General features: G+C 40.8%; 1 protein-coding gene across 8 annotated transcripts in view; it reads left to right on the forward strand.

Moving 5' to 3' along the window:
* Positions 1-372: 372 nt before the first annotated feature.
* Positions 373-24,061, forward strand: part of LOC122563411 (lysosomal-associated transmembrane protein 4A-like) — a 56,255-nt gene continuing 32,566 nt past the window's right edge. For 7 of the 8 annotated variants that reach the window (XR_015752113.1, XM_087976722.1, XM_087976720.1 and 4 more), the window contains exon 1: positions 8,407-8,590. Coding sequence is in view for 7 of the 8 variants with exons in the window: in XM_087976722.1 (XP_087832848.1) it covers positions 8,495-8,590 (96 nt within the window). In the remaining variant the exon portion in view is untranslated. Of the gene's footprint in view, positions 580-8,406; positions 8,591-24,061 lie in introns of those variants that run through there. The other variant, XM_087976719.1, reaches the window with a different exon arrangement.

Raw genomic sequence — 24,061 nt, forward strand, 5'->3', positions numbered from 1 at the left:
TAATAACAGATGCGTTATCGTGGATTTAACTGATAAAGTATAGATGAGATTGGTATATATTCAATGTTACTTATATATGGGAAGAAGTTAATATGAACTTAGGTTAAAATCATACATATGGTAATGTAAGGAATAGAGAAAAATAATTAATCATTATGATGGTTCACTTTTTTCTTGGGGGGAGGTGTTATGAAGTTGTAGGTGTGTCCTGTACCTTTAAGAGAGAGTGGAAGCAGGCAGGGACCTCAAGAGGCACAGACTGTGCTGAAAAATTTTTAAAGTAACATTTGGTTGTGAAACAAATAGCTGAAGCTGCGTTGCTATATTACACAACAAATTTGAATTTGGCCAATCAGTTTAAATCATGCCCCAAGATACCAAAATCCAATCGAATTTGAATTTCATTGGTTTGGATGACATCAAACCAATGAGACAATCCAATGTTTGGGGTATGTAAAATCAGATATTTTGAACAGTTAGCCAGACAGACAAAGAGCACCAACGAAAATACAGTCTGCAGACCTCTGCAAGCTACCTTTTCATATGAAATTTGTGAAGCAGAAGACTGAAGAAAAGACCCAGGAAAGTACAGATAAAGACATCAAGAGAAAAGCGACAACTGGCTGGTTTTGAAATTTGAATTTTTTGTTAAACTTAATTGGGGGTTTTATCAGATCGGTATATTATTGTAGAGTGGGAGGTAGAGAAATTTATCAGACAAAGGAGGATTACAGTGTAGATCGTTGGTGTTTAGTGTAATTGTGTTTCTTTGTGTTAAAGAATAAATGGTTAAATCTTTTCTTTACAGAGAGGTATTTTTGTAGTTCTTAGTCACTCATACTTTTAACAGATTATGAGGCGAAGTGAGCTTTTCTGTGGGTCTGGTTCAAATTAATAGTAGGGTTTATCCAGTGTCATAACACTACAGCATACACTATCTGTCTACAAGACGAGTTAACTCATTTGGTGGGGAAGCAAAAAGATATATATTAAAACAGTACTAATCTATATTACAATTGCTTAAGTTAAAAATGTGTTACTCTTCTCCATATATTTATGAATCCGAACCGTGGGAGCAAGTCTTGTAACTGTCCACTGCATAAATCTTTGTCTACAGTTCTTAAATAAACTGCTTTACATGTTTGGCCAAGTGACAAGGTTCCCCTCTTGCTAATTTAGTGAAGCTTTCGAATTTAAGTGGATCTTTGGCGAGTAAGGACCAGGCAACATATTAAACTAAAACAAGGAGCTACATGTGCTGGAAATCTGAAACAAAAACAGAAATTGCTGGAGGAAGTCAACAGATCTGGCAGCAATCTGAGCTATCGTGAGGTGGTGTTGATGGAGAGAGGGTGTGGCTATGGCGGTGCATGGCACTGAGTGTAGTGTTCAGGATGCAGGAAGAATAGCTCTCTGAAAAGCATTGCATATCTCAAAGATTCTGTGATTCTAAGAGGATTTGAAGCACAAACAATGAAACTTCAGTTGGAATCCACGGGAGGTGAGTCCGAACCAGAGGCAGTCACTGAGGAATGAGATGTCTCTTGGGGAAACCAGTGTTGGCAAACACCTCGTCAAACACCAGGAGCAAGAAAAGTAATGATGGCGAACAAGAAGAAAGGTTAGAATGGAAATTCCATTGGAGAGAGGAGCAGAACTTATTCAAAATGGGCAAATCTGGAAGCAGTGATGCAGTGAGTTAGACCCTAAAATAGAACAAGGAACAGATGCCGAAAATATGAAACAAAAACAGACATTGCTCTTTTTTTTGTTTCAAGCCACTGTTTGCATGACCCCAAATGGAGATTAATCTTCCTTAAATACCATTCAGAACTGAAGCCTGAATCACTAGTTTGGCTTGACTTAAAAAAAGGCAAATAGGTTGGATGGTAGACCAGCAAAATGAGTGGACAAGTGTGAGAAACAAAGCTCACTCACTTCAATAATTTCAGTCCGAGACAAGATCTGAATCAGTAGTGTCATTTATTTTACACTTGCAAGTGGGTGTGATGTCCACAAGGCAGGGACAAAACACACTGAATTCAACAAATACTCGATATTTATATAATTTGGTTCCTACATATTTTTTCTTATTTCATTGTTTCCCCCCCTGTTTACATCCTCCACTTCCCTAAGACCGGTACCCATTACTCCTGTTTATCTCTTGTCTTATCCGGCCTTGTCTGTGACAAAATGCTTATTTCTGACCTCACAAGGCCATTTGACCTCATCCCATCCTTTGCTTACCATTATCTACTCCCTCCATCTGTGCTGCCCCTCACAGCATCTTATCACTAAGCCCTTTTAATTGGGGTTTGTTCCTGTGTTTCTGTAAAAGTGGGAAACAGATGTTTATACCCACTGTTTATACAAGCATATCTAATTTAACTGCCTCTCTTCACAGCATTTTATCTGGTGCCTATATTTCTACCATTGTCTTGCAGTCCCGTTTCTTTCTTGCATACAATTTTAGCTAATACAAAAACAATTATATATTTCCTCCACATCGTTTCCATTCTTGTTGATTCAGCTTTTGGCTAAAACAATTACACACTGGTGTGAGTTCATTTATTTTTATATAATCAATTATAATTGCAGATTTGCAGAAGTAACATTAATTTACCTATATCCCACAATTTCCCCTTTTTCTTTAATTACCATTTGTTATCTTCTGCATTTTTCTTTTAAGCATCACCCCCGAAATTCGCAAGCATCATTCCGGAGATTTCATCCATCTTGGTCTCACTCATCCCCTCATTATTTAGTTAATAAAGTTCTTCTGCCTGATTTCCTTTTAGGGGCATCTGTTTCATTAAGGCTGTCTCAAGCAGTCTTTGGGTGAGCCCTCATATACATGGTATGATACAACAGCCAATGGCCACCAATACCCCGACTACTACTATCAGGGAAGTAAGGATGGAAACTACCACCCCCTTCTACCTTCCAAACCAGGATTCAAGCCATCTCGTGAGAAATGTGTCTACGCCTGAATTCTCAGCCAGTTCCTCTGCTAATGTAGTCAATCCCCTTAAGGCCCGAGTAATTGAACCATCAGGTGCAATGTTATTAGGAATAAAGGTACAACAGCTTCCTCCTAACATCACACACACACACCTTTTTTTTGCTAAAATCATATCAAGGGCCATTCTGTTCTCCAAGCCATCTTACTTGTCGTATCAAGCTGGTCTAATATTCTTTTAACCGCATCTCTTGTAAAATTTATAAATCGCTGCTGATTATAGAAAATGTAATTTATCCAATCTACATTTTTATTAATTGTTACCCACCAAGAGACAGCTGACTCAAAGCCTGTTGCAATCTGGTTACGAGCCTTGAATTCATCAGGTACCCCCCCTAGGGACTCCTACCGAATCGAGACAAATCCTGTCATCGAAAGAAGTGTCTAACAGTGATCTCTTACCCCTTCCCTTTTTCCCTACTATCTTTTCCTTCTCAAATGCCAGGGTAAATGGAATTGCCAATTGTACAATTGTACATATCCCTCTCCAATCCGGAGGTAGGGTGGGTCTCAATATTTTGCCTCCACAGTACCACCACAGATCCGCTTGGGGAACCTTTAGTGCTGAGTAGTTCCCTCCTTTCTCCGTTTCGGTAACATTTTTAATCTCTGGACATAATTTCAGCTCCCCCAAATCTCTAGACCGACTTGTATCTCATCTACGCACACACGACGTGTGATTTCCAACTGCGGCGGAAAATGTGGTGGGGACTTGTACATCTTTCTTCTCCAAGGGAGGGAACATCAGAGATGCATCAGCGTCTATTACTTGTGGATTATCAGACTCAGGAACCATTAATAATACATATGAAAACCATTAATAATACATTTGACAAAATCCCAATACTAAGAGGGCTAGCATCATAACTCTAAGCATTCCCAGTATTCTAAACATCATGCTGAAGCACAAAACGACTTAATATACAATCCTACAGAAATAATCCCCGCGCTCGCGTCGCCACTGTATAATCAGTTCCTCAAAGTCTCTTTAGTCTGAGTTTCAGCGGGTTTTGCGTTGATTCGGCTGTCCAGACTCTTCCTCAACTGGAGATTCCACTGGTCCTTTGATCCGAGTGTAGTAAGTCCAGCCTTTCTCCACCGTCCTTATTGCCGTTTCGGTAGTTAAAAGAGCCTGGTACGGCCCTTCCCAGTCCGGCTGCAATTTAGTCTCTGTCCATGATTTTACTAAGACCCAATCTCCCGACTGGATGGGATGAACGGTGAATTCAAGGGGTGGAGTCTGTGACAATAAACCCTGTTTCCTGAGGAAAGACAGAGAGGAGGACAAGCCCAGTATATACTTCTTTAAAAACAAATCTTTAGTTTCGGGAATTGGCAATTCTCCATTCGTTCCCAGATAAGGTAATCCAAATAAGATTTCATAGGGGGATAGTCCTAAATCTTTCCTCCGCCAAGGGACAAGCCCAAAAGGCATCCTTTAAATCTAACACACTAAACCATTTGTGGTCATGGGGGATCTTACTTAATCTCTAATCAGTCCCTCAATTACTGGCTGCAGTCCTCGTGTACCTTCTATGGAAATGGGATATTGTCGCTCACAGACAATGTCCCCTTTCCTTTTTAAATTTACTTCAAGGGGAGGGATCTGTAGTCGTCCACGATTCCCTTCCCTAGCCCATACAATAGGGTCTATCTCTCTCTCTCCATATCCTCTGTCAACATTGTCATTTGTACAACTAATTCTTTTTCCTGAATTCCAATCTCCAGTCCGAAGAGGATAATTAAGTCTCTCCCTAGTAAGTTACTTCCTATATCAGGGATATACAACCAATTCCCCTGTGAACCTATCCTTAGGACCTTCTATCATCATAGGTTCAAATACTGGAACAGTAAATCCCTCCACTTTCACCCCAGAAACAGTAATTGACCGTGTCGACATTTCTACTTTCTTTGGTTTAAAATTCAGCGATGACCGTGCTGCCCCCGTATCGACTAGGAAGACTACCTCTTCCCTATAGAGTCCCACCTTCAAGTTTATCAAGGGTTCCTGGTGGGTCCTCGAGGGCAGGAACCCCTGACACCCCTATTCTTCATCAAAATTCATAAGCGGAATTGCTCTTTCTTCCCTTTGTAGATCAGGACACTCCCACCTAAAATGCCCTATCTTTCCACAATAATAGCATCCTTCCTGTGGAGACCTCCATCTCTGCCCCTGTCGCTCAAACCCTCTATCAAACCCTTGTACTCTCCCTCTCCCCTTTCCTCTCTGTCCTACATGCTGCCACCCGCTGCTCCGGTTGCTCAACATTGGTTCCATTCTTTTCCTTAACTACCTCATCAACCGTAGCTACCATCATTTTCACCTTCTGTTTTTGTCTCTCATCCTCTCTCTTTACAAACACTTTCTGTGCCTCTCTTAACAATTCATCTAATGGTTTTTCACTCCACCCTTCTATCTTCTGTATCTTTCTCTGTATGTCTGGCCATGCCTTTGTCACAAAATGTACTTTCAAAAGACCCTGTGCCACTGGGTCCTCAGGGTTCATTCCAGAATATTTCCACACTGAGTCTCTTAATCTTTGCAAGAAAGCTGAAGGAGTCTCATCTTTCTCCTGTCTAACTTCAAAGGCTTTAGTCAGATACTGCGACTTCGGAACTGCCTCTCTTATTCCTTTTAGAATCAGGTGTTTCAATTCCCTCATTTCTTCTCTATGCTCCGGGTTTTGATTTTCCCACTGGGATCTCTGAGGGGAAACTTCGTCTCTCCCTGTCCAGCATCCCCATCTCTAATCGGGTGTTCCCTGTCCCATATTTTAATGGCTGCTCCCCGTATAAGTCCCCTTTCCTCCCCAGTAAATAGTATATTCAAAATAGACATTAACTCAGCCCACGTATACAGACTGGGCCCCAAAAATTGATCAATTTGTTCAAACAACCCTACCGGATCCTCAACCAGGACCTTCATTTCCTTTTTAAATGTTCTGACCTCCCCACTGGTGAGGGGGGCACTCATAAACTCAATCTCTTTGTCCCCTATTGGTACCTCCCGAAGGGGATAAGTCATTACATTCTTTCCCTTTTTCTTTCTTAAAGAAATATTGCAATATTTCTAGCACCCCATAACTTCAAACACCAATTCATCAATTCATGCTTGACTAACTTTAAAGCCTGTTCCAAACTTGTAAATATATTTATATATTTACGTTCATTTATTCAGTATTTAATATTTAAAATGTAAAATGCATACAGTTCTCAATTTTGAAATTCACTGTAATTACCCAGTTTTAGTCCCTTAATTTAAATCCAAAATTAGCTTTCTTAAGTAGTCCTGACCATAGGTTGTGAAATAATCAGAGCTGCCTTAAAAGAATTTGTCTATTCAAGTTTAAAAAAAACTTCTAATGCATGAACAATGGCCGAATCCAAGATCACAGATATTAACCATAGGAGTTTCATTTTTACTACAATCTAATGTTGAACTGAAACTTCAACTGTCCTCCATAAATCACTTTCATGTAAAGATAAAAGAGATTAGTTAGAAATTGATAGTAAGGCAGTCATCATCTGTAAAAAGAACAGGAGTTATCACCATTTTTTTTCATAATCTCGATAGAATTCTTAACCTTAAAAGAAATCATGTTAAGTTTCCATAATAAAAATCAGATTCAAAACAGTCCTGGAACTCAAGCTCCAGGGAATAAAACGCAAACATTCAATCACCAACAAACAAATGTGCATTCAAACCAAATCACAAAGGGTTAAACTTTCTACCAGCTGTACAGATCTTTTCGTTCTCTCTCTCTCACTCATTGACAAATAAATTCAGATATTTACAAACCCAGTCTTCGTCCGACCTGTACTTTGGCCAGAAGACGGCGGGACGAAGAATGGATTCCTTAGTCCATACGAAGCAACAATATTTAATCATCTTTTTCCCTTGTACAAGTATTATTTTGCCAAGTCCATAACATCCTGCCCAAAGGACTTTCTGGAGGTATGTTGTAAGGGACCCTGCCTCCATTTCCATTGCCTTTTCCTTCTTTTGTTTTCCCGGAGGCTTTTTCCTTACCCATGGCACAACCCATATTGAGTTCCTTCGTTAGTTCCTTATTAACTACTAAAACTCAATCCCAGCCACCAAGGTAATACTTAAAAATCAATTTTCTTACCTTGGTCTGTGCACAGAGTTGCCTGGCCCCTTTTCGCCGTATTTTCTATCGACCTCCTCTCACTGTCTGATTCAGATGTCTCTCTTGTGGGATTCGTACCAGTTGCCCAAGGGAGCGCACCAAACCGGGACACGAGACCGCTCCTCAATGGGGAACGGGACGTGTCTTCCCAATGTCCAGGGCCAGCCACTCCCCCCCCGGCGATGGAAGAACATCCCGGACAGCCCCCAATTGTGAGAAACAAAGCTCACTCACTTCAATAATTTCAGTCCGAGACAAGATCTGAATCAGTAGTATCATTTATTTTACACTTGCAAGTGGGTGTGATGTCCATAAGGCAGGGACAAAACACACTGAATTCAATAAATACTCGATATTTATATAATTTGGTTCCTACATATTTTTTCTTATTTCATTGTTTCCCCCCCTGTTTACATCCTCCACTTCCCTAAGACCGGTACCCATTACTCCTGTTTATCTCTTGTCTTATCCGGCCTTGTCTGTGACAAAATGCTTATTTCTGACCTCACAAGGCCATTTGACCTCATCCCATCCTTTGCTTACCATTATCTACTCCCTCCATCTGTGCTGCCCCTCACAGCATCTTATCACTAAGCCCTTTTAATTGGGGTTCGTTCCTGTGTTTCTGTAAAAGTGGGAAACAGATGTTTATACCCACTATTTATACAGGCATATCTAACTTAACAGCCTCTCTTCACAGCATTTTATCTGGTGCCTGTATTTCTACCATTGTCTTGCAGTCCTGTTTCTTTCTTGCATACAATTTTAGCTAATACAAAAACAATTATATATTTCCTCCACATCGTTTCCATTCTTGTTGACTCAGCTCTTGGCTAAAACAATTACACACTGGCGTGAGTTCATTTATTTTTATATAATCAATTATAATTGCAGATTTGCAGAAGTTACATTAATTTACCTATATCCCACAACAAGACTCCCTGACAGATAATGCTGTGTAAATAGTAGAGTGCAAATTGGCCAGTACATCACTGCGTTAAATTCCTGGTCTTATTAGAATTAAGAGACATTCTAAAATGGAGAGAGAAGTTATCTGTACCCCCAATGCAAGTAGTTCTGAAACTTTTTGTTTTCAAATGCGCAAGTTGTTGTTGTCATGTGATGTGGGAAATAGAAGCAGGAAGTGGCGAAGTTGTAAATTCTATCCTGGGCCGTTTAACGGCTCCCTCAGGAGAGAGGGGAAGAGTGCGGAGATATTAAAATCAAACAGCCCGCACTCTCATCACCTTTTCCCACTGTACACCCCTTCCTATGTTCTTCCTTTTAAAAAAAAACATTCATGTTATAAGACAATTGGAAAAATATGGTAAAATTTGTATCCAACATGTACCACGGAAGCCACAGATGTCTCTTTTGTCATGTCCGAACTGGAAGCATCATCCTTACCGCTTCTTACACGGTGAGTGAGATAAAATAAATCCAATAATAAGTTTACTGAAAAAGAGAGATTACCTCCTCTTCCTGTTGGGGCACGTGGCGGAGGTGATGAAGATCAAATGGCGTTTGGGATGCCGCGAGGAGAGTATATTTTGTGTGTTCGCCGGATTTTTTTTTTACCAAATAATAATTTTTAATAAAAGGAGACGTAAGCTATGATATGGACGTTTTGGGGATTGAAGGGGGATTTTCTTGACCGCCTTGTTTTACAGTTTCTTCCCTCCTCGCTCCATTTTCGTCCCAACCGTCCGTGAGCGCGACCAGGCAGCGCGAGGCGCAGCCGTTACCAACGAATGTCCCATTTGAAATTTGAACCAATTTTCGTTTTAACCTTGCAAAGAAAACAACACTCACGATCGTTTTTGTACACTGAGAAAAATAATTGGATTTCAGTAACTTGCACTTTGAAACATGCAGTTAACACACCTCCGTGTTACCCAACAGGACTTGATCCCATCTCTACCAGATGTGCAAATATTGGGCAGGATACCCAGAATTTGGAGTTGGGAATCATTCTGGCTCTCTGTCCAAACAGTTCAATTCCCCTGCTCTCTCTGTGTAGACATACAAGCTTATTTGAATCAAATGCTGGTCCACCACTGACACTCAACAGCAGTGTATGCCATCTACAACATGTACTTGCAGAAATTCACCAAAGATCCACAGACAGCACCCTCCAAATGCCCCACCACTTCCATTTAGTGTGACAAGGAAAGCCAATACATGGAAACACCACTTACATGCAAGACCCCCTCCTAGCCACTCATCATTCTGACTTGGAAATATACGATCGTTCTTTTTCAGTTGCTGGCTCAAAACCGAGGAACTCCTTCCCAGAGGGTGTTGTGGAGGCTGCCTACAACACATGGACTGCAGCAATTCAAGAAGGCAGAGCAGCACCACCTTCTCAAGGGCAACTAGAGACAGGCATTTAAATGTTGCCCAGTTACTGAAATAAGACAGGGCACTTCACTCGTGGGACATGGGCATCACGGACAGGGCCAGCATTTATTGCCTGACCCTAGCTGTCCTTGACAAGGTGGTGGTGATCTGCCATTTTGAACTGCTACAGTCCGTGTATTGTAGGTAGCCTTTGGAACTAGTCATCATCATACTATTAATTTAAAGATTAGTCACTCATAAAAGTTAAAGTTCTTAACTGGAGGAAGGCAAATTTTAAGGTATGAACCAAAAGTTGATTGGAGTGGCCTGTTTGCAGGTAAACAGATGACTGACAAGTGGGAGGCCTTCAAAAGTGTAATAATGAGAGTTCAAAGGCATTATGTTCCTTTTAGATTGAAAGGCAAGGTTAGTAGGATTAGGGATCAAAGGATGAATAAAGATATTGAGTTTCTAGTCAAGAATAAAATAGTCATACATTAGATATAGGCAACTGAAATCAACTGAATCTCTTGAAGACTATAAAGAGCATAGGGGCATTCTTAAGAAGGAAATCAGGAAGTTGAAGAGGTGATATGAGAATCCTTGGCAGATAAGGTTAAAGATAATCTAAAAATATTCTGTAAGTACATTAAGAACAAAAGAGCAACCAGAATGAGAGTAGAATCCCTTAAAGAACAATGTGGTCATCTTTTTGTTGAACCTTAAGAGATGGGAGAGATATTAAATGAATATTTTGTGTCAGTTTTTATGTTCAGAAGAAATGGAGGCTAGAGAACTCGGAAATAAATATTGATGTTTTGAAAACAGTTCACATTACAGAAGAGGAAGTACTGGAGGCCTTAGAAAACATAAAGGTAGGTAAATCTCCATGACCTGATCGTGTATCCCACATTGTGGGAAGCTAGGGAGGAAATTGCAGGGCCCCAAGTAGAAATACTTGTATCGTCAATAAATACGGGTGAAGTACTGGAGAACGGGAGGGTAGCTAATGGTGTGCTATTGTTTAAGAAAGAGGAGGAGCCTGAAAACTATAGACCTGTGAGTCTGACATTCGTAGTGGGTAAATTGTTGGAGGTGATTCTGGAAGATAGAATTTATGTGCATTTGAAGAGGCAAGAATTGATTAGGGATCGTCAGCACGGTTTTGTGCGGGGAAAATTGTGTCTTACAAACTTGATTGGGTTTTTTAATGAAGTAACTAAAAAGATTGAGGGTTGAGCAGTTGACATTATTTACTTGGTCTTTACTAAAGCCTGTGACAAGGTTCTGCATGGTAGACTAATTAGTATAGTGAATTGGCTTTATTTGGAGGCAGAGGGTAGTGGTGGAGGGTTGTGTTTTGTCCCAGGAAGAGGGTTGTTTCATTTTCCCATTGTTCCGATTTTGGACTCCGTGAAAGAGCCAAGGGAGCCCTCCTGAAGAAGGGCTCATGCCCGAAACGTCGATTCTGCTGCTCCTTGGATGCTGACTGACCTGCTGCCCTTTTCCAGCAACACATTTTCAGAGCTTTTAGCCCTGCACTGTCCCTGTCCCACTTGCAGTTGATGGCGATCGGTGTGAGGGGAGTTTTATTTTTAGTTGAAATGAGCAGGGAAACTTCCTCTGGATTTTAAACCATTGTTGTCCCTGTCCCAGGAGTGTAAAGTGGGGATGAAGCAGAGGAGGTATATTTATGTAGTTTTTTTTTGTTTTCTCTGTGCTTGAGTTTATTTTTAGTTTGGCCCCCTGTAGTCCCTGTCCAAAAGAGGTTGGTGGGGACAGAGTCAAGGCAGAGCCTTTTTTTCTCTCTTGTTTATTTGGTTTTTGTTTTCCCCAGAGTAATAGGGTCTTAATAGGGTTTTAATAAGTTTAACAAAGGCAAGATTGCTTTATTTTCTGTTTCACAAAAGCTGTGTGGACTTGCTCTCTGTCCCTGTTCCGGGAGTGTTTGATGGGAGTAGTGTCTGGGGCGGTTTTGTTTTTTTTTTACTCTTTACACCTTTTGTTTTAAAAAGTGGAGATTTGTTTTTCGTACTGGAGGCCTATGAGCAACAGTGTTCTACATGGATCAGTACTGGGTCCACTTTTGTTGGTAATTTATATAAATGATTTGGATGAAAATATAAAAAGCGTGCTTAGTACGTTTGCAAATAGAGTCATAGAGATGTACAGCATGGAAACAGACCCTTCGGTCCAACCTGTCCACGCCGATCAGATATCCCAACCCAATCTAGTCCCACCTGCCAGCACCCGGCCCATATCCCTTCACATCCTTCCTATTCATATACTCATCCAAACGCCTCTTAAATGTTGCAATTGTACCAGCCTCCACCACATCCTCTGGCAACTCATTCCATACACGTACCACCCTCTGCATGAAAACGTTGCCCCTTAGGTCTCTTTTATGTCTTTCCCCTCTCACCCTAAACCTATGCCGTCTCGTTTTGGACTCCCTGATCCCAGGGAAAAGACTTTGTCTATTTATCCTATCCATGCCCGTCATAATTTTGTAAACTTCTATAAGGTCACCTCTCAGCCTCCGACGCTCCAGGGAAAGAAATGGTGGTATAGTGGACAGTGAAGAAGGTTACCTAAGATTGCCAAGAGATCTTGATCAATTGGGTCACTGGGCTGAGGAGTGGCAAATGGAGTTAGATTTGGACAAATGTGAGGTATTGTATTTTGGTAATACAAACAAGGACAGGATTTACATAATTAATGATAGGTCCCTGGGTAGTGTTGTAGAACAGAGAGACCTAGGGCTTCAGATACATAATTCTTTGAAATTTGTGTCACAGTTACACAGGGTGGCTAAGAAGGTGTTTAGTATGCTTGCCTTCATTGCTCAGACCTTTGAGTGTAGAGTTGGGACTCATGTTGAGGTTGTATAGGATGTTGGAGATGCCTCTTCTGGAGTACTGTGTGCAGTTCTTGTTGCCCTGCTATAGGAAAGATATTATTGAATTGGAGAGGGTTCAGAAAAGATTTACCAGGATGTTTCTGGAACTGGAGGGTTTGAGATATAAAGATAGGCTGGAACTTCTTTCACTGGAGTGTAGGAGTTTGAGGGGTGATCATAAAGAGGTTTATAAAATCATGAGGGGCATAGATAAGTTGAATAACAAGGGCCTTTTCCCAGGGCAGGGAAGATCAAAACTAGGGAGCATATTTTTGAGAGGAGAAAGATTTTTAAAATATGAGAAGCAACTTTTTTTACACAGAGTGGTTTGTGTGTGGAATGAAATGCCAGAGAAAGTGTTGGATGCAGGTACAATTACAACATTTAAAAGACATTTGGAATAGTTCATGAATAGGAAATGTTTGGAGTGATATGAGCCAAGCACAGGTAGGCAGGACTAGTTTAGTTTGGGAACATGGTCGGCGTGGACTATTTGTACTGAAGGATTTGATTCCATGCTGTATGACTCTGAGTGAGGGAAATAGATTTCCTTGTGAAATCCATCTCATTATCTCTACTTCACCCCTTTCAAAGGGCGTAGAATTTAAGTCATTACCAGTTGCTGCACAAAAATAAGATGCATGACATCTTCTTCCTGCTGCTTTCTTTGCCCAAATTCTTCTTACTGTGACCTTGTGACATATCTTACTGGGAACAGACTTTCTGTGTCTACCTGGCAAGCCTGTCACAATCTTGTACACCTCCGTCAAATCTTCCATCAACCTGTTTGTTCAAAGTACTTTGGTTTTAAGAAGTATTTTAAAGAAGGACAGAAAGGGGTTTAGAGTGGGGATTCCAGACCTTGGGGTTCAGGCAACTGAAGATATGACTATTTCCAGTCTTGCTCCCAAGAAAGATTGTGTGATTTCTGCCAGCTAAATTATATGGATATTGAGTGGAGTATAATTCTATAAAACTAAAGCCAAGGCACTTCATGGAGTGTTTCAAACAAAATTCTGTCTTCAAGCAATGTAAGGAGATATTATGGCAGATTGCCAAAAGTTTATTTAGAATTTGTTTTTAGTTAGCATCTAAAATAAAGAATGAGAGGTTTCAAAAAACGGGTTTAGACAGAAAATTCTAGAGTTTTGAGAAGATTTGTAGCTCAAGTTGAGGTTCTGGATGTAGGTTTACTCACTGAGCTGGAAGGTTCTTTATCAGACGTTTCGCCACTATACTTGGTAACATCATCAGTGCGCCTCCAGTGAAGCACTGGTGTTAGTCACCCACTTTCTATTTATGTGTTTAGGTTTCCTTGGATTGGAGGTGTAATTTCCTGTGGTGATGTAATTTTCTGTTCTTTTTCTCAAAGGGTGGTAAATGGGGTCCAAGTTGATGTGTTTGTTGATAGAATTCCGGTTGGAAAGCCATGCTTCCAGGAATTCTCATATGTGTCTCTGTTTGGCTTGACCTAGGATAGATGTGTTGTCCCAGTCGAAGTGGTAGCCTTCTTCATCTGTATTTAAGGATACAAGTGAGAGTGGGTCATGTTTTTATATGCTAGTTGATGATCAACAGGAAATGACATCACCAACCCAAGGAAACCTAAATACATAAGTAGAAAGCATGTCACTAACATCAGTGCTTCACCAGAGGCTCACTGATGATGTTACTGAGTATGATGACGAAATGTCTGAAAACAAACCTTCCAGCTCAGCGAGCAAGCCTACATCCAGAAAATTCCAGAGCTTATTGTCCAAGCAACTGAAGGCTTAGCCACCAGTAGTGGACCTGTGAAAATCAGGGATGGATAAGATGACAGAATTGGAGAAATACAAATATCTCTTGAGCTCTCAAAGATTGCAGAGGTAGAGAGGGGTCAGGCCATGCAGGTGTTTGATAACCAGGATGGCAATTTTAAAAAATGAGGCACTGCTTAACTAGAAGCAATCTTGGTCAGCAAGAGCAGGGGTGATGTAAGGCCCACAAACAATAGTGGGTGACTTCAAATTTACTTGCATAGAATGTAGTAGAACAGCCAAGAATATATTCAAGAAATTAAGTTCAAACAAATTGGCATGGGTAAATGTTTCAGCAGTGCATCAGATGAGACAGGGAATTCGATAATGTTCTAGAAGTTGAAATGAGCAGTCTTGAAATTTCTGATATGTGATGCACTTTAATATTTAATTTTGAAAAAAAATGTACTGTATTTTCCAACAAAAAAATATTGTTTGCGTAATTTGCCTTGCTTTGAGAAAATGTGCTTTTTAATGGTTTCTGACGAAGGATCACTGGACTTGAAACATTAACTTTCTACAGATGCTGATGGACCTGCTGAGTTTCTCTAACACTTTCTGTCAATGTATTAAACACGTTTTATCAGAAATTCTGTTGTAGAAATAAGAAGTCAGTTGTTGAAGCTTAATACATGTGAGAGAAAAAATGTAACTTGGGATACTTAGATTTAGAACAATGTTATTGAATTGCTCATCTGAAGTTTGTCAGTCAATAATGGGAACAGAATATGTGATGGAACCTGGGAAATAGCTGTGACATTTGGAGGTAAACTAGTTAAATTATTGAAAGAAAATCACATGGATGCACTGTGGAATGCTTGTGTACTGGAGGCAATTTCCAAGTTTTGATGGAAGTCTTTTTGACCTTAAAGACTTGTAATTTGGGTGCTCAAATTCTTATTGTGTTGTCTGACTGGCCTATATATGCCATTGACTATAAAGGAAGCCAGTACTTTTAAGTTGGCCTGGAAATTAACACACAGGTATCTTGACTGAATGTGATAACTAGGTTTGTAGCATTTGTGCAAGATATGCACGCACCCCTGTGTTTAACTAAGTGAAGATAAGGAAAGAGATTGAGAAACACAGAAGATCATCAATTCAGTTTTGAAGAAGTCATTTTGCATCTTGAAACACTAACTCTGTCTCTCTTTCTACAAAAGTTGCCAAACATATTGATTTTTGTCGAGCACTTTGCTACTATTTTAGATCCACAACATTTGCATACTCTGCTTTTATTTCAATTCAGTTACATTCAATTCCATTTTATTGTCTATATGGAAATTTATTTTGGCACATTTTTTAAAATTACATGGACCGTAACAATAAGAAAGGAATTGGATGATTTAATTGGCCCCAGTTACAATTTTAACTTCAAGTAGAGATGGGGAAGTTTTGTGGTACTGTGGGTAATATCTCTACCTTTGAACAAGTAGTTCCAAGTTCATGTCCTACTCCAGGACTTAATGGCCAAGGCAAGTGCATTCATATCGTGGCCAAACAGGATGAGCAAATCTTTTCAACGTATGTCAATCCTATTTGGTAAGAATGGAAGTGATTACTAATCAGCCATGTCATAGAGTGATGGAAAGAAAATTGAAGCTTTATCATCACTTTTCGTTGTTCGATGTTGCAGCGTGCATGTAAAAATTACATGTCACCAAAGCAACTTTGGGCTCTTTTGTGGGGTGTTGATTGCTTAGTTGGCAGGACCGTCGCTTTGGATCAGATTGGTGGCAACAACATGGGATTTGATCTCCAATTCTGGTGTGGTTCCTGCTGACTGGACGATAGAAAACAATAACCCCACTCCTTAAAAAAGGTGGGAAGAAAGAGATTGAGGGGATGTGATAACTGAAAACTTAGAAGAAAAGAATGGTAAAATTGAGCAAGTCAGTATAAATTTAGGAAAGGGAAATCATGTTTGACAAACTTGCTGGAGTTGTTTGAGGATGTTACTAGTAGCATAAACAAAAGAACCAAGTGAGTGTGGTGTATTTGGATTTCCAGAAGGCTTTTGATAGGGTTCCACATTAGTAAATAAAACTAGAGTGCATGGGATTGTGAGGGGTGAGAATATGGATTGAGAATTCATTCATGCATTCAAATCACAAGCAGAAGTTAGCTATTTGGCTCTTCAAGCCTGCTCTGTTATTCAGCCAGATCATAGCTGATCTGTTTGTGATCCAAATTCCACATTCCCATTTGTCTCTGATGACCTTTTAATTCCCTTGCTAGCAAGAATGTTCCTCTGCTTTAAATATTTGACCAAGCCTCCACTGCCTTCAGAGGCGAGTTCAAAAATTTCACCACACCTGAGAGAAAAAAATCACCGTGTCATTGTCCTAAAAGGGCAATCCTAATTTTAAGTGTCCCCTAGTTTTGAACGCCCACAAAAGTAAGTAAGCTTTCCTTGTCCATCTTGTCAAGACAATTCAGGATATTTTAAACTTGATCATCCCTAGTTGCCCTTAAGGAGGTGATTATAAATTTCTTGAACCACTGCAATCTATTTGGTATAGGTATATGCTCAATGCCATTAGAGAGGGAGTTCCAGAATTTTAATCCAGTGATACTGAAGGAACAATGAAATATTTCTGAGTCAGAATGTTGGGTGACTTGAAGGGGAACTGGAAGTTGGTGGTGTTCCAATCTCTCCACTGTCTTTCTGGATGTATTCATCATGGGTTTGAAAGGTGCTGTCTAAGGAGTCTTGGTTAAATTCTGCAACTTGTAGATGTTATATTCTCTTGCTGTGTGACAGTGGTGGTGGGAGAAAATGTTTGTGGATTTTATGCCTGTCAATCAGGCTGCTTTGTCCTGAATGGTGGCTTCTTGAATGCTGTTGGAGCTGCACTCATTAAGGCTATGAGGCAATTCCATCACTCTCCTGCTTGTGCCTTGTAAATAGTTTAGCCTTGTTAAATATACATTAGGGGGGGGTCAGGGGATGAGTTACTCACCAGAGACTTCCTAACTTCTGACCTGCTCTTGTAGTCACAGTATGTATATGGATAGTTCAGTTTATGGATAGTGGTAACCCACCAGGATGTTGGTAGTCAGGAATTTAGTGATGGTGATATTATTAAATGTCAGAGGACCAGCACTTACTTTTTCCTTTTTTTCCCTTTTAGATACCTTTAGAAATTTTTGGGGTATTTTTACATTTCTAGCTCGCTTATGAAGAAGAGTCATATCAGATTCAAAATGTTAGCTCTGGTTCTGTCTTCATGACTGCTGCCAGACCTGCTGAGTCTTTCCACTACTTTCTTTTTATTTCAGATTTGCAGTAATTTGAGATCTCATTATGTTTTGTACAGTGTATCATTATTCAATTTTTTATACTTTGTGCCAGTTGAGATGAATGGAATTCTAATCGCCTTAATCACTGTCAAGGACACTTCATGTGTAAATAAAGAGTGACTTGTTGACAGACTACTGGCCTTTGGAGTTGCTTCACAGTGGTTTTGTTATACTTTGTCATGACTAAAAGCTTTTCTCAAAGAAAGTGATTATTTTGTAGGTCCATTAATTAATTCTATAGTTATTGTGATTGTCCTGTTTGAATATGTTATGACATTCCTCTAGCGCAGGTTGTCCTTAAACAGGACCTTCTGGGACTAGAGGTAGAACATTGGCACAAAATACTAGATCTTATTTTGTATTCAGATGGTAATTTTTCCCTACCTAAAAGTGAATTGATGCAATTTCTGGATATAATCTAATCATCTTTATGACTTCAGACTTAATTGATATTAATATCATTCTATACAGTGATAGAGCTACATACTCTGGAAATTGATTGTCACTGATTATTCATTGCATCATGGAGTAATCTTGAAGTGCACTGAGTTGTTTTTATTCATTCATGGAATGTGGGTATCTCTGGCTAGGCCAGCATTTCTTGCTCAGAAGGAGGTTTTAGAGTCAACCAAATTGCTGAGAGTCTGAAGTCACATGTAGGCCTGAGCAGGTAAGGATGACAGATTTGCTTCCCTAAAGGAATCAGATGAGTTTTTTTTTCTGACAATCAACAGCGGTTTCATGGTCATCGTTAGAACATTAAATCCAGATTCTGTATTGAACTTAAATTCCACCTTTCTACCATGGTGGAATTTAAACCCAAGTCCCCAGAAGGGCGGCACGGTGGCACAGTGGTTAGCACTGCTGCCTCAAAGCGCCAGAGACCCGGGTTCAATTCCTGACTCAGGCGACTGACAGTGTGGAGTTTGCACATTCTCCCCGTGTCTGCGTGGGTTTCCTCCGGGTGCTCCGGTTTCCTCCCACAGTCCAAAGATGTGCAGGTCAGGTGAATTGGCCATGCTAAATTGCCCGTAGTGTTAGGTAAAGGGGTAAATGTAGTGGAATGGGTGGGTTACGCTTCGGCGGGTCGGTGTGGACTTGTTGGGCCGAAGGGCCTGTTTCCACACTGTAAGTAATCTAATCTAATCTAATCTAATCTAATATTCGCTGAGTTTCTGGATTAACAAGTCTAGGAATAAACCACTAGGCCATTTAGTTGCAACAATTAAAGGGAATGGCTAACAAATTTTGGGGCACTGCTTGCCCTATGTTCACCTTCAAGGGTGTTTCAGAGGGTGGGAGAGAGAAGTTGGGAGAGATGGTACAGAACCAGGAGATATAGGGTCACGGAAGATGTTCAGAAATCATGTCCTGAAGTGGCAATAATTAAAAGAAAAGCTTTCTTGATGCAGGTAGGATCACAACAGCTTCACATGCATGGCAGCGGTCTAACTTAGTATAGATGTTGGTGTTCTATACTTATGCAGCCCTGGTAGTGATGGCACTTTGTCTCAGGGCAAACCTGTCATGCTGTGCAGACCTTGAGCAGCTATTAAGCTCTTTATGTGCAAATGTGCAAGCTGTAACAATTATTCCAGGTTTAGTTAAAAAGACTTGTCTTATTTCTTCAAGTGAGCCCAATTGCAGCCCAAAGTGTCTGTCCGTTTCCTGCTTTTTAGCACGTGAGCTTGGGACATCAGATAGCACCTAAAATCTGCATACCTCACAACCAAATTTCCAGGCTTATGAGTCTAATTTTTTTTTGTCATTTATTATTGAGGGCAACCATGAAATATCATTTTTATTTTTGATGGGGTAACGGCGATGCTGAGGGAGGTGTAGTTATTCTGTATTTAGGTTGGCTTGCTTTAGAAGGAGGGCAAAATAGGTTGACTGGACAGATTCATAGGATCAGGAAATTTGTGTGATGAGGAGTCATTTGTTGATCAGGCCTTGAAGAATGAGATGTAATCTCGCTGAAATGAATATAAAATTCTTAGGGGAGCTGTGACAGATAAATGTAGGAAGGATGTTTTCTTCGATTAGGGAGCCTCGAACTACAGTTTTTAGCCTGAAAAGAAAGGGTCAGCCATTGTGGAGTAACACAAGATTTCATTTGAGATCGTAGAATCTTTGGTGTTTTCTGTCACAGAAGGCTAAAGGTGTTAGGTTGTTGAGTCAAGTCCAGTATTGGCAGATGTTTGGATATTAAGAGAATTGAAGAACATGGGGATATTGGAGGAAGTTGCAGCTGAGAGTGAATATCAGCCATAATCCTACTGAATGGCTCAAGATGCCAACTAGCTTTCCTTTTATTTCTTGTTCTTGTATTTAAAAGACATTTGATAAAGTACCATGTGATAGGCTTTATAGAACATAGAAGAATACAGCGCAGTACAGGCCCTTCGGCCCTCGATGTTGCGCCGATCCAAGCCCACCTAATCTACACTAGCCCACTATCCTCCATATGCCTATCTAATGCCCGCTTAAATGCCCATAATGAGGGAGAGTCCACCACTGCTACTGGCAGGGCATTCCATGAACTCACGACTCGCTGAGTAAAGAACCTACCCCTAACATCTGTCCTATACCTACCCCCTCTTAATTTAAAGCTATGCCCCCTTGTAATAGCTGACTCCATACGTGGAAAAAGATTCTCACTGTCGACGCTATCTAAACCCCTAATCATCTTGTACACCTCTATCAAGTCACCCCTAAACCTTCTTTTCTCCAATGAAAACAACCCCAAGTGCCTCAGCCTTTCCTCATACGATCTTTCTACCATACCAGGCAACATCCTGGTAAACCTCCTCTGCACCCGTTCCAGTGCCTCCACATCCTTCCTATAGTATGGCGACCAAAACTGCACACAATACTCCAGATGCGGCCGCACCAGAGTCTTATACAACTGCAACATGACCTCAGTACTCCGGAACTCAATTCCTCTACCAATAAAAGCCAGTACGCCATATGCCTTCTTCACCGCACTATTTACCTGGGTGGCAACTTTCAAAGATTTGTGTACATGGACACCAAGATCCCTCTGCTCATCCACACTACCAAGTATCCGACCATTAGCCCAGTACCCCATCTTTTTGTTACTCTTACCAAAGTGAATCACCTCACACTTAGCTACATTGAACTCCATTTGCCACCTTTCTGCCCAGTTCTGCAGCTTATCTATATCCCGCTGTAACCTGCCACGTCCTTCCTCACTGTCTACAACTCCTCCGACTTTCGTATCATCTGAAAACTTGCTCACCCAACCTTATAACCCCTCCTCCAGGTCATTTATAAAAATGACAAACAGCAATAGTCCCAAAACAGATCCTTGTGGAACACCGCTAGTAACGGCACTCCAAGATGAACCTTTGCCATCAACTACTACCCTCTGTCTTCTTCCGGCCAGCCAACTCCTAATCCAAACCTCCAACTCACCCTCAATGCCATACCTCCGTATTTTTTGCAGTAGTCTACCATGGGGAACCTTATCAAACGCCTTACTAAAATCCATATACACCACATCTACCGCTTTCCCCTCGTCCACCTCCTTAGTCACCTTCTCAAAGAATTCAATAAGGTTTGTGAGGCACGACCTGCCCTTCACAAAACCATGCTGACTATCCTTGATCACATTATTCCTATCCAGATGTTCATAAATCCTATCCCTTACAATTCTCTCTAAGATTTTGCCCACAACAGAAGTGAGACTCACCGGCCTATAGTTACTATGGCTACTGGGCTAATGGTCAATTATAGTATAATTGAAGCTTATGGATAAGACCCATAAGACATAAGAGCAGAAAGTAGGGCATTCAAGCCATTGAGGCTGCTTTGCCTTTCAATCACTGCTGATTATGTTTTCAACTCTATTTTCCCACTTTCGCCCCATAACCTTTGATCCCCTTGACAATCAAGAACTTATCTGTTTTACATATACTCAATGAACCTGGTCTCTACAGCCTTCTGTGACAATGAATTCCACAGTTTTGCCACTCTCTGGCTAAAGAAATTTCTCCTTATCTCCATTCTAAGAGGTTTTTTCATTATTCTAAGGCTGTGTCCTTGGGTCCTTGTGTTCCTGCCAATGGAACATCTTCCCAACATCCACTCTGGGCAGGCCATTCAGTATTCTGTACCTTTCAATCAGATCCCCCCCCTTCTAAACTCCATCAAGTATAGTCCCTGAGTCCTTAAACATTTCTCATATGTCAAGTAAGCCTTTCATTCCTGGGATCATTCTCATGAATGTCCTCTGGACCTGCTGTAGGGCCAGTACATCTTTCCTGAGGTAGGGGGCCCAAAATTGCTCACAATACTCTAAATGTGGTCAGATCAGAGCCTTTGAAAGCCTCAGAAGCCATCTTGAGATGAATGACAACATTATATTTTCCTTCCCAACTACTGACTCAACCTCCAAGTTTACCTTAAGAGAGACCTGGACTCCCAAATCTGTTTGCACTTCTGATTTCTGAATTTTCTCTCCATTTAGAAAATAGTTCATGCCTCTGTTCTCCCTACCAAAGTGCATGACCTCACACTTTCCCACATTGTATTCATCTGCCGTTTCTTTGCCCTGTCTAAATCGTCCTTCAGCCTCCCTGCCTATTTTTGCATCATCTGCAAATTTAACCAGAATGTCCTCAGTTACTTCATCCACATCATTAAAGTGAAAAGTTGTGGTCCCAATCGATAAGGCTGATGCATCTGCTTCCTCCACTTGACCCTAGCATTACAGGTGCCAGTCTTCAACCAATTTAATTCACTCCATTTGATATCAAGAAACAGTTGGAGGCACTGGATAAATGTGGACCATGACAACATTCAAGTAATAGCACTGAAGACTGTGCTCTAGAATTAGTCACTCCCCAAGTCAAGCTCGTCCAGTACAGTTAGAATATTTGCTTTCACCCAACAGTGTGGAAAATTGTCCAGATATGTCCTGAAAATGAAAAGCAAGACAAATCCAATCCGGCTAATTACTTCCTTTCTATCATCAGTAAAGTGATGGAAGGTATCATCAGCAATGCTATCAATCACCATCTGCTCAGCAGTTACCTGCCCCATGACACCCAGTTTGGGTTCCGCCAGAGCCACTCAGCTCCTGACCAAATTTGCTTTAAATAAACAGCTGAATTCCAGAGGTAACAGTGACAGACTTTGGTACCAAGACTATATTCGACCAAGTGTGGTATCAAGGAGCCCAAGCAAAACTGGACTCATTGGGTATCAGTGGGCAAACTCTTCAGTGGTTGGAGTCATACCTGGCACATGGGAAGATAACTGTGGTTGTTGAAGGTCAGTCATCTCAGCTCCAGTACATCTCTGCAGAAGTTCCTCAGGGCAGTGTCTTTGGCCCAACCATCTTCAGCTGCTTCATCCATAACCTTCCTCCATAATAAGAGCAGAAATGGGGATATTTGCTGATGATTGCACAACGTTTAGCACCATTTGTATCTTCTCAGATGCTGAAGCAGTCCGTATTCAAATTCAACAAGATGTGGAAGTATCCAGGCTTAGGCTGGCAAGTAACATTCACATCACACACATACCACACAATGATCATCTCCAATAAGAGACAATCTAACCACCACTCCTTGATATTCAGTGGTGTTACCATCACTGATTCTCCAATTATCAACATCTTGGGTTGCCATTGACCAGAAAGTCAACTGAACTCGAAACATAAACACAATGGCTACAAGAGCAGGTCAGAGGCGAGGAATACTACGGCGAGTAACTCTCCTCCTGACTCCCCAAAGCCTGTCTGTTGTCTGCAAAGCACAAGTCTGAACTGTAATGAAATAAGCTCAGTTGCCTGGGTGAGTGTAACTCCAACTCAAGGTTTACACCATCCAGGACAAAGCAGCCCATTTGATTGGCACTACATTTACAAACATCCACTCCCTCCACCACTGATGTTCAGTAACAGCACTATGTACTACTTACAAGATGCACTGCAGAAATCCACCTTAAGATCCTTAGCACTACTCCCATCTTGAAGGACAAGGGCAGCAGATACATAACAACACCACCATCTGCAAGTTTCCCTCAAAGCGATTCACTATCCTGACTGCCGTTCTTTCATTGTCACTGGGTCAATGTCCTGGAATTCCGATTCTAAGGGCATTGTGGACCAACCCACAGCACATAGACTTCAGCCATTCAAGAAGGCAGCTCACCAACAACTTCTCAAGGGTAACAAAAATGTTGGCCAGCTAGCGATGCCCACATCCCACAAGTGAATTAAAAAAATAGAAATGTGCTAACCTCTTCCCCTGGACTGAGGCAATGAAGAAAAAATATCAGTAGTAATTCCTAGCAAGATTTTCATGAAATATGTGTTCTGACCTACAGTTAACAGTTCAAAGCAGGTAACAAAACCAAAGTCTAATTCATGGACATGACAATTCTTGTTTGAAATGAACATCATACTAATTTCAAGCTACCGAATTCAAAGTTTTACTTACTACTTTCAGCTGATAAAGGAGCCTCAAGTTCTACAGTGTAATTAAAGCAAATGTGATAGCTATTTTTCACCAGACAAAAT

Source organism: Chiloscyllium plagiosum, unplaced genomic scaffold (assembly GCF_037043375.1).
Source record: "Chiloscyllium plagiosum isolate Xiang-an unplaced genomic scaffold, Cpla_swu_hap1 HiC_scaffold_30, whole genome shotgun sequence".
Taxonomy (NCBI): Eukaryota; Metazoa; Chordata; class Chondrichthyes; order Orectolobiformes; family Hemiscylliidae; genus Chiloscyllium; species Chiloscyllium plagiosum.